Source organism: Canis lupus, chromosome 32 (assembly GCF_003254725.2).
Source record: "Canis lupus dingo isolate Sandy chromosome 32, ASM325472v2, whole genome shotgun sequence".
NCBI classification, from domain to species: domain Eukaryota; kingdom Metazoa; phylum Chordata; class Mammalia; order Carnivora; family Canidae; genus Canis; species Canis lupus.
In genome coordinates, this window is record NC_064274.1 from 10,233,566 (window position 1) to 10,245,711 (window position 12,146).

Sequence of the window (12,146 nt, forward strand, 5' to 3'; positions counted from 1 at the left end):
AGTGGTTTTACTGTTGGCTAATAGCATTAGATAATTATGGATCCTATAAAATTAATTTTTTTAGAAAATGATTAGAAATCCCAAACAGGTAAAATGAAAGCAGAAAAAATAAAATTTTACATGAAAATTGATTTTTCATTGTTAAATTTCAAGCTTGGCTTGTTTATAAAATGTACTTTTTAAAAATTGTCTTTGTTCGCTTTACTTCTCAAGCAATATTGATAATTAGGTTAATCTAAACATTAATAAAAATATTTTATAGGTGAGTATTTTATTGTCTTAAATCTTGGCTGGGCAAAGTAAATGTAAACATTGCATAAATATATTCTAATAAAACGTTTTAACTGAAAATGCTCCGATTAAAAAGCTAAAATGCGTAACTTTTTAATTTAATCAGACAATCAGGGCACAGCTACCTTATTTAAAGCCTATGAGAAACTCTCATTGTGGAAAGTAAATAGACACTTGATTATCTGGACCAGATGTTTTGCAGAATTCAGAATTCTTGTATTGAGGAGGAAAAATGTGCCCAAAGCAAGTGTACTGCTTATCTTGAGAAGTCAAAGAAAAGCAATAAAATTGTTTCTGTTGGAGTGATTCTGTAATGGTTTAGTTAAGTGTCTGTTTGAAACATCCATTTTACTTATGGTGAATTACGACTATTTTTCTGGAAAAGTACTTTACCTTTCATTGTCATCGATATAATTAATTTATTTCTGGTTATATAAAGTTCCTTTTCTAATATATGTATTATTAATTTATGCATGGGTCAAAAAAAACCCAAAGACAGACTTTCACTTAGTTTTCTCAGTGCTTTGATGGCAATTTGAAGAGTATGTTTAACCCTTTCTTGTATTTCTTACTATATTTATGCTTCCATATTTATATATAAATACACCATCTTGTAGGTAAAAGTCTTTCCCTTTATTTTAAAACTTGCAGGATTTGAGGTATGATATAGTGTGAACCTTAGTGCCAAGATAAGCAACATTTTGTTAATCCTTCAGAATTTCAGACTCCTCTTTTAGAATTGAATAATAATAGAAAATTATAGTTAAATGTCAATAGCAAGCTAAGAGAGTCTTTTTCAAGGAGACATAATGAGCATTTTAATAAGTGAATGTTAGATTTTAATGGTTTCTGTTTCTCTTATTTTACATTTTTCTAGCTTTTCCCTCTCCCTTCCAGTAGTGTTTATGTTCATAATCCCTCTCCTTCTCTTGCTCTCTTTCCTTCTCCATTCCTATCTCCCTTCTTTATATCTCTTTCCTGTTCTTTCATTTCTTTCTGGAATTCTCTTCTATCACCTTCTACTATTATTAAATGGCCATGTTGTGGAATTGAAGTTGATTTGCTTATTTGTTATTTATTGGGTTAGTAACTATAGTATATTATTATTAATTTTTATTTTTTTAAGATTTTATTATTTTTTTCATGAGAAGCCCAGAATGAGAGAGAGAGAGGCAGAGACATAGGCAGAGGGAGAAGCAGGCTCCATGCAGGAAGCCCAGTGCAGGACTCAATCCTGGGACTCTGGGATCATGCCCTGAGCCAAAGGCAGGCACTCAACTGCTGAGCCACCCAGGCATCCCTATTACTAATTTTTAAATGTAGTTTGTTTTTTTTTCTAAAAATAATAAATGTTCCTATATATATGAGACTCCCATTTTATCCCTATTCATCATAAATGCTATAGAAAAAAAGAAGATTGCTCTGCCATATTTAGTTTATCAAATTTTATAAAGATTCAAGTGTTAACATAGTTTAGATTATATTACTTACAACCATTCAAAGTCTTATTGTTACATATACATACTATTTTAGTAGTAGCAATTAGCGATTGAACTGAATCAATACCTAGTCCTTAATGTACTTTAGATAGCAGGTTATTTTGTCATTTACATATATACATATATTTTTTAATAAAAGTATATACAAAGTCAAGCTTCCTGGACATCGATACTAGGGAGAGGGATGTATTATAATACATTTATAATATAATTTTAATGGTTCCATAAAGAAATATATGAGATTCTATGATTTATTTTTTTTAGATAACCTATTTTAAACATTAAGTTGTATGCAAAGTAAAAAGAAAAACTGTAATTCACCATCTTGACTCATATTATTAGACTATTTCATTACTTTAACAACAAATATATCAAGTTTTAGACCAAATTATTAATGCTTTTCATTTGTGATTTTGTTTTTATAATATTAAGAAATATTTAATCCTATTGTCTTAATAGCTCTTTAGAATTCTTATGATGAATAGACTGCCCAAATGCAGATGATCTAGGGCTGACTGTAGTGACTTCAAAAATTTAACAGAAATCTTTAAATGGACTGTCCATTGATTTTATGATTGTATAGTCATATCCATTTATTGGAGAATTAAGTCTCCTTGATATCTAAACTCAAGAGAATTTGTAAGAAATTATAATCTGTAATCAAGATAAACCAAATTTTGTTTATGTTTACATTTTGAGTAGGATTAGAGGTCCTTATACTTAATGAAACAATAGCCTTTTTGAGATTAAATGTAATATAAGAGGGTTCTTCAGTTCTTAGCCATTACTTTCCATGGTAGTACTGCTCAAGGACTGTCTTAATTTACCTTTGACAAATATGTAAAACCACATCTCAAAGACAGAATCAATGTAATGTAATGATTATAGCCATCATCAGACAAGCAATTAGCAGCAAATAGTCAATGGCATATACTAATATAATGTAAAACCTTAAGATTAAAAAAATTACCTTGTGCAGAAAAAACATTCTTCTAGGACACCAGTGTTACTTTTGAGCATCTCCAGTTCTTAACTGTCAGTAGTCACTTGCAACAAAGAGCCTTGATTTACTGCATCAGGACTAAAGTATTCTATTTGATGCAGACCAACCTGTGAAACCTTTCTGTAGTGATAGTTTTAGTTTATTAGGCTCCTGGCTGTAGTTTTCAATAAAGAAAACGTCTAAATGGGCAGTGAGATACAGAATTAGTTTAAAAGAAGTAAGCAATTTTAGGGCTAATGCCTTGTAAGTGATTTGATTGTTCAACTGAAACTTAACAATAACATTTTTTTATCTATGAGTAAATTACATTAAAATGTCTCTCCTCAAAAAATAAAAGTCTCTCCTCATATCTTACCTTTCAGATCTGTTACAAAAGCTAAGGCCTAAACTAGTGGGCTGTCAGCCCCCATTTTGTTATTTTATACTGCCAGTGTATAAATCAAACATTTCCTGCCAAGCTTAAGGTGGAAACCTACACCATGATCAGATCAGCATGATAGTGCTTTAGAACTTGGGCATATTGACAATATCACATTTCTTTTTTATGTACTTGAACACACTTGTGAGGACGGATGGGAATCAGGGAGCCTTTTTAAATACTGAAATGTCATTTTGAAGTTAGCTTCTAAGATATGCTTAAATTTCTTGAGTCTTGTGTGGGGGAAAGGTGAATGATGATATCTAAGGATGATGTTAATCATATAGAACAAGTATAGTTAAAACAGTGTACTTTAGGAGGGAGATTTTTTATTCAACTTAACTAAAATAAATGGAATATTTTCTATTATAAAGACTTTTTATGTTCTTAAAATCTTTTATTTTGGGGATCCCTGAGTGGCTCAGAGGTTTAGCGCCGCCTGCAGCCCAGGGCATGATCCTGGAGACCTGGGATCGAGTCCCACGTCCAGCTCCCTGCTGGAGCCTGCTTCTCCCTCTGCCTGTGTCTCTGCCTCGTTCTCTCTCTCTCTCCCCTGAATAAAATGGATAAAATCTTTTATTTCTTTTTCTCCCTTTTAGTTTGTTTGGTTTTGTTTTGTTTTGCCTGTAAGCTATGTATTCTCCAAAAGGAATATGTTTATGGTTTCATTTTATATTTGAATGCTCATAATTGTATAAAATCTAATGCTGTTTGTAAGTTCTCTCTGAACTCTGAGCCTTTTCAAGAGATGGAAAATCCACCTATAGTTACCCTTTATCCTGTTTTGAATAATTTGATTTTTTAAATTATAAAACTAGAACTTTTATAACTGTATAACTTAGAATTTTGTAACTCTTTTGATTTCTGGTTTCATGATTTCCTCTCAAAAGAACTTTTGAATTCCCCCTTGCTAGATAATTGAAAGCTGAGGGAAATAAAGCAGAAACAAAGAAGAGCGGAATTTAGAATTTTATGTTGCCCTTGTTCAGAAGAACTCATGATAGTTCATTGGATGTTCATTTCTCTTGCCATCTTTAAGAAGAACATATAACAAGTTATATCCAGTTTTGTAGATGAAGGAAATAAGAAACATGGAAATTAAGTGGCTTGCCCAAGCTCTTGGTTTGAATTTGATAAAGCTAGAATTAAAACCCAGGTGTGTTTTGATAGTAATCTTTCTGATAGATTAACTACCTACATTGACTTTAAAAAGGTTTCAAAAAGTTATGCAATCAATCTATTCTACACACATTGTTTTGGAATGTCTTTAATCAGGAAATAGAAATACAAAAACAGGTAAGACATGGTTTCTTGTGTTATTGTTCCAGTTGGAGGTGGAGTGAGGAAATGAGTGGGAGTGATGAGAGATATCTACTATAATAGATAATTTTAATATAGTGAAAGAATGTCCTAAGAGAGGGCCAGTGTGCTCTAGGAGTATAGTGGAAAGAGCTAGTAACTCTCCCAGGATAGGGAAATATTAAAGAAGTTTCCACCTGAAATCTTTTAAGAGTAGCTCCAATGGCATTGCCTTCAGAAATAACATTAACTTCCTATGATCAAACTGGGTAGTGAACACACCTATTAAATGTACTTATGATTGCAGTTCTGTTTATTGCCTGTTAAATAAAATCGTTATAATAGTCAAGCACATGTTTAGAAAGATTTGGAGAGCAGTTGAAGAAATTGCATTTTACCTAGTCTCAAAGTTAGTAAGTAAGTAGCACTGTTGTTAACAATGTACATGGTTTTTACTGGTCTAGCTGACTGTGCACCTCATGAGCCTAAAATTCCGGGTCTTTCCTCATTTAAAGGGCCAGATTCTATATTTGAACTCTCATTTTTAGGTCCCAGATTAGTGAAATTTTTCCCCTAGTGCTTTAGCAATATTAGGCAACCATAATATGATATGTGACGCTGTATATATATTCTATCCACTTGTGAAGTATTCATCATGCAATTACATATCTAGTTGTATAGTTGAAGATAAGTGAGTATCATTGACCTGACAAAATGCATTGAGACTCCTGCCAGTTAGGAATATGTGATTTGAAAATGGTGTGTTTGTACCAGCCCAAATCCATCTCTTTTTTTTTACCTAGATAAAGGTATGTCTCCTTTTTCACCCAAAAAGCAAACAAAAGCAGTCCTAGCCTCTGAGACCCACTGGAGAAACCACTTAGCTCCAAATATATCTTTCCTGTCACTTCCTTTTTCTTCTTTCAAGAGGTGATCCACACTCAGTTTCTCCTTTTAATACTTTTGTGGCTTATAGCTCTTAACAATTTTACTTTAGACCATCTCTAACAGGTATATACAAATTACTTTGAACCTGTTTCACACCTCCATAATTTGTTGCCCATTTTCCTCAGGAGTATTAATCCGTCCCCCACCCCGTCTTTCTTTTTCACTCCTCTTCCTACTTTCCCATTCCTTTGTTTTATTGGCTACCAGAAGAGACCTTATTATGGTCAAAATCATCTTTTACAAATAATGTTCATGAGACTTTAAGTTGGCTATCATAATGTGATTTTCAGGCATGTAGAGCATATTGAGCCATAGTTAAATTTGGCATATTTTGTAGAAGCAGAGTATAAAGGGAATGCAAACTTTTAAATGAATTATTTTCATTATAATTTTGTACTACCTTACAGAATTTTAAAATGTTAACGTTCTGTACTTTTTTTTTTTTTTAACTTTCTGGACTTTTAGTACTTAGAAACTGAAATATTTTTATATCTACTCGTTTGCATACAGACAGAAACCTAGCATTTAGTTATCCAAGAGGCACCTTATTAGCAATTAGTTTTAAGACTCATATGGCTGGTGAGAAGTTTTAAAACTCACATGGCTGCTAAGAAGTTTTAAGATTCATATGGCTCTTTTAGGATGCCATAGCCCACCAATACATTGTTAGTAAATACTAATGACCTGCAAGAAAATGATAAATCTGTTAGAAATGGGATAGACTCATCATACACTTGGAAAGTGATTACTTCAATAGTGGTCAGGGTAGAAGAAGTCCTATTTAAGATAAAAGTGTAGAATAAGAAACAACTAACCATGAGAAAGGTCTAGACCATTCAAAGCTTAGAAGACAGTATGTACAGAGATCCTCACATATAAGAGCTTTACAGGAAAACCTGTGGCCTGAAAAGAATAAAAGAATTGGAGATGAGACTTTAAAAAATTTAAATGACAGATCTAAAAGGAGTCTTGATTTTATTTTGAGCGTAATAGTATGCTTTTGAGACTTTTTGAAAAGGGTGGTGGCATCATGGAATTTATTTTTTGAGAAGATAACTCTGGCTGCTGACTATAGAGAGTGGTTGGATGAAGAAATAAGTAGGGAGGCCTATCCAGAAGCTGTTGCAGTTTTCTAGTCAATTGATAATGTTAACTGGAAATAGGATGATGCCGGTGAAAACAGAAATAATCACATGGAATAAAATATATTTGAGAAGTTAAATAGCCAACACTTCTGATGAATTTGATACTAGCAGTAAGGATGATGAAGGATTTCAGGATGGTGCCCATATTTGTTTTGAGCAATCATTTGGATAGTGATGCCATGTATTGAAATTAGAAAGATTGGGGTTGAATGGACATCTCTAAATATGGGAAACAAAAAATAGTATTAAGCATGTTAAGTTTAAGGTGCTTCTAAGATATACTAATAGAAGTCTCGATCATTGGGGAGCCCGGGTGGCTCAATGGTTTAGCACCGCCTTCAGCCCAGGGCGTGATCCTGGAGACCCAGGATCGAGTCCCATGTCAGGCTCCCTGCATGGAGCCTGTTTTTCCCTCTGCCTGTGTCTCTGCCTCTCCCTCTCTCTCTCTCTGTGTCTCTCATGGATAAATAAATAAAATCTTTATTAAAAAAAAGTCTCAATCATAGAAGATTGGAGCTCCCAGAAGACATTGGTACCAAGAATATAAATTTGGGAGTTAAGAGTATGTAGATAATTATTTAAAGCCTTGTTAGTAGATGAAATTATATAAGAAAAGAGTGAAAAGGTTCTAAAACTGATACCTGAGGAAATCGAACATTTGGATATCTAATAGAGGAGGAAAAAGCAATGACTCAGAATGAGCAGTCTAAGATGTAGGAGAAAACCAGTCTTGTAAAGAGAGGAAAGTGCTTCATTAAGTAAGTGTCATCACCATCAGTTGTTGCTGAGAGGTAAGATGTGAATGTAAAACATCTATTGGATTTGGCAATATGGAGGTCATTAGTTTTACATAATGATAGTTGCCAAAGTATGGAGGAGTTGGAAGTTTACTAATGTGAGTAGAATCTGAATGGGAAATAAGAAATTGGAGACAGCAGGAGCACAGAGATTTGTGGTAACAGGGGAGAGGTTTTGTTTAATTTGCTTTTTATTAAAGAGATATTAAAGCATGTTTGTATACTAATGGGAATGACTCAATAGAAAAGGGGATTAATTAAGATAGACGGCAGAAGTTAACCAAAGTAAAATCTCTGATAACCTAGAAGAAGAAGGGGATTGAACATATATTGGGAATCAGCCTTCAACTGGTAGAAAATGTCATCTTTTGAAGCAAGGGAAAAGATTGGCAGACACAGGTAGATGTATAGAATTAGCCATGGGAAAATGAAAAAGCACTCTTCTGACATTCTGTTTTCTTGATGGAATATGAAGCAAGATCATCAGAAAAGAGAAGAGGGAATTAATGTGGGAAATTTGAAGAATGAGGAAAAGTGAAGCCTTGTGCAGAGTGAATGAAATTACTATTAACACATTGACATTGAGTGTCCAAGGTGTTTGATTATGAATTTATGATGTTGCCAAAATTCTCAGTTTTTAAATTTTTCTCTAAGTTTTGGCTACTTGTTGGTAGTCAAGCAGTAAAAGAAGGCAGATTGTTGAGTTCATCTATGATTGTATGATCCTTAGGTCCTTTCAGCTCTTATCTTTCACCTAATGTATTCTCTGTTCTCTATTTTTAAATAAAATTTTAAATTAATGAGTTTCAATATGTGGTTTAAGAATGTAATTTACTCCTAAAATACTATAACATAGATGTGTTTATCAGTTTTAAATTATCTTACATTAGAGGCTAAAGTCTATGACAATCTATATTTAGATGTGGTGTGATATATTCTCAGTCTTCTTTATATGACATGCCCCCAAATATTGGTGTTATCCGTATTTGCACTTAAGTGGATCCGTGTTCAGGGAAAGATGAGTTGCAAAAAAAGCAAAATGTTTGAATCCAATTCTCCGGTGAGCAGTTATTTGTTGACCACTCTGAAATGAATTCACTTTTCTAAGATTATTAAGGTGAAATGTGGAGTCACAGAATTAAAGCCTATAGCTGTCACCCTGAAGAGGAAATTGACTTATTCAGATGAATTGCTAAGCAATTTATTATTCCTATGAAAGTTTTAGTCATTATTTTATACTGTATACATAGCAAATAAGCTATCAAAGAGGGATCACAGAAGGTCACACAGGAAATCTTCAATGTTTATGGGCTTTTGCATTAGTAACTCGAAGGTATTTTTCTACATTTCTTTTTTTATAGGGGAGATATATGATTTTTTGTGTTACTGATGCTAGGATTCCAAAAATGAATTACTGGTTGGATATTTTTGCTGTGTCTCGATGCATTTACAGACTGGTGCCATAAAAAAATTAGAATGACTTACTGTTTTTACTGTATCAACATCAAAGACTAAAGAATAAAATAATTGGTACTTTATTCCAATTGACAAATATTGATGCTTTATGTTCAAGAGAAAAAACTATTTTAGGACATGATGGTCTGCCATGGAAAAATTAAGTTTCTTACATAATTTAAACAATCAAATTATCTGTATTTCAAACAATTAAATTTTCTGAAATAGTTTCTAATCATAATAAAAGTTTGATACTTATGAATTCCAAATGCTATAATCCTTTTTCATCTGTAATATAGCAAGAATTCTTTTTTCTTCTTTAAAAATATTTAAATGACTAGAAAATACCAACACAGCATTTCTTTTCACTTTCACTATCACTACCATTCCCTTTCATCTCTGATCCTTCATTAGGAAAATTTAGGAGATTACCAGCACTTCCACTGTCAATAGTAAGGTTACATTCCAATTATTTTCTAAAAATTCTATGCATACATGATAGATTCTTATCATTCCAGGAAGAAGCGCTACTTCTGATGTACTAGACATACACAAGTCTCCATTCTCTCATCAGACCTTTCTTAACAAAGGGCTTAGTAAATCAATGGGATTTCTGTCCATCAGAGATACACAAGATGAGGAAGATTATTTCAAGGACATTTCATCAGATAATAATTCTGGACATGAAGATTCTGAAAATGCCTCTTCCCCTTACCAGTTCAAAACTAGTGGCCCAGAAAAAAGAACTATCCCTGGCATTGATGTGCTTCCTAAGAAGAAGATTTGGGCTTCATCCATGGATTTGCTTTGCACAGCTGACAGAGACTTTTCTGGGGAAACTGGTGGATTCCGACAGTATCTTCCTGAGACAGTAACAGTACGGACTTCAACTACCCCTAGGAAAAAGGAAGCAAGATACTCAGATGGAAGCATAGCCTTGGATATCTTTGGCCCTCAGAAAGTAGATCCAATGTTTCATGCCCGAGAATTGCCAACTTCCTCAGCAATATCAAGTGCTTTGGACCGAATTCGAGAGAGACAAAAGAAACTTCAGGTTCTGAGAGAAGCCATGAATGTAGAAGGTTAGTAATTTTGTATGTGTTTGAGAGAGAATTTAATTGAAATATTTGAAATTGTGATTTGAAATAAAGAAGGGTTATTAAACCATTCCACAAGTCTTATTTCCACTGCCAAACCTTTATACCCAGGTTAGTCTCTTCTCTGTCAGTTTCTGTCCTCCTTTCCACCAAAACCCTAATCAAACTCCAATGCTCCCACAAAGTCATCTTTAGTAAGTCTCCCAGTCCAGGCACTTCTATAACCCTTCAATATTTTGCATATTCTTAGATTGTAAGCTTCTCAGGGCAGGAGCCATGTTTTCTACTTCTCCACAGTACCGTCTATCTTGCACACTCGTAAGAGGCTTCCCTAAAGGACTGGAAATAAGAGGCAGTTATTCAAAATCAGCAATTCTAGGGAGGCAGAGTAGCCTGGTGATAATGCATTGGTTCCCAAACCACCAACTTCAAAAAACAAACTTAGGGACACAACTCTTGGTGACCATAAATTGTTTCATCTGGAATGAAGTTTAAATCTATATTTTAAAAGTTATGGTATTTAGATTTATAGATTTATAGTCAGCCTAGGTTTGAATTATTTACTGCATCAATAGTAAGTAATCCTTAGTCAGCAACTGGGCTTAATCCCTCCAAGTGCAATTTATCACATCTGTAAAATATGCTTGACAAAAATAGGTTAAATAATGTAAAGTGATTGGCCAATCAAATTATTATAATATTAGTATGAGGTGCACTGATAAACAACTTTATCAATGATAAATTCTTATTTGCAGGGCAGAGCTCTGGTTCACAATTCCTGATTGACACACAAACTTCAATATATTGAGTAGAGTAAAATGTGTTAGATATGGACAGAGGCTATTTTTTAACATAAATAAATGGAAAAGATAACAAAATTAGAGTTATCAACCTAATCCTCTACATTTTTGAAGTTTAAAGTTTTGTTATCTCCCTTTGCCTCATAGACAAACTTTGGGACATAGCTGAAAGGAAACTTTAAGGTGTTTCTAGTTCAAAAAGTATAGTGGCATAATCAAGGGATCATATTCATTTTCAAGGCTATTGTTCCAGTGAAGTATTTTTGATTATATAAGATTACCTTTGAAGTGTTCTGCTGGAGGTTTGTTCTGTTACTTAAGCATAGCTCTGGACTAAACATATTCAACATACTCTACACATCGTGCTTTACTTCTAGTAAAAGAAGCTTTCCTTCTTTTTTTTCCAATTGCAAATTAGTGATGAATTTGAAATTATAAAGGAAATTATCAAACTCTTAACTGATTATACAGGCATATATATGTGCATTTAAAGAAAACATTAGACAATTGTTTATAATCTTGATTATAAACTTTCAAGGGCAGAAAATAACTTAGAAAATTGTTTTATGCATAGTTTTACTGTTTAACTCTGACCAGTAAGCTTTTAGAGTTGTAGCAGAAAAGATATTTTCTGTAGCTTAGTCTTCTCTTTCAGAAATTGTACTTCATGATTATCTAATATTGCACAACAGCTAACATATGAATAATAACTTAGCCTAATCATCTTATGACATACCCTCATAGAGATGTTTATGTGAAGAATTCTTCCCCATTGTGCAAAACAAACAAACCCTTAATTATTCAAATAGATAAAACCATGATAGTCTCAGAGTATAAATAGTGAAGCTTTATACTGATGTAGATGACTATTTCTAAATTTAAGGAAATTGAATATTTTCTTAACAAATGAATATTAAAAATTAAATCATAATGTCTAATGTTCTTTTGTGTTTTAAAAGATTATTTACTTAGTATCTGGTAAATTAATTGTAATCTGGATTAGTGAAGTCTGAGAAAAGTGTTTTTCTTACACTTGAACCTTGGTTTCAGAGTTAAACAGTAGAGAAACCAAACACTAATGGAAGTATATTTAATGTGTTAAATTATACTACAATAATCTGACATATTTTGTTTAAATAGGTGATTTTTGACTACCTATAAAATGAGTATTAAGCCAAATTATGTCCTAGTTTACATATGAGCCAGTTATCTTGTCAGGGAATGTGTGCAGGCACATGTGTTAAAGAAACTCAAATAGACCAACTTGTTTACAACTTGTTCCCAAATATGCATATATATCTACAAAGATGATGTATAATGTTATTGACCCTTATTTATTAACAAGAGTAACTTGCTACAAAACCTAACTTCCAAATTTAGAAATTTTATATTCA

At 32.9% G+C, this 12,146-nt stretch overlaps 1 protein-coding gene across 13 annotated transcripts in view; it reads left to right on the forward strand.

The window, feature by feature from the left end:
* Positions 1 to 12,146, forward strand: part of PTPN13 (protein tyrosine phosphatase non-receptor type 13) — a 203,224-nt gene that overhangs the window by 97,092 nt on the left and 93,986 nt on the right. For 12 of the 13 annotated variants that reach the window (XM_035709563.2, XM_035709561.2, XM_035709560.2 and 9 more), the window contains exon 7: positions 9,374 to 9,937. The exons of the other annotated variant lie outside the window; for it this stretch is intronic. In XM_035709563.2, the coding sequence (XP_035565456.1) occupies positions 9,374 to 9,937 (564 nt within the window). The remainder of the gene's footprint in view (positions 1 to 9,373; positions 9,938 to 12,146) is intronic. 13 annotated transcript variants of the gene reach the window in all.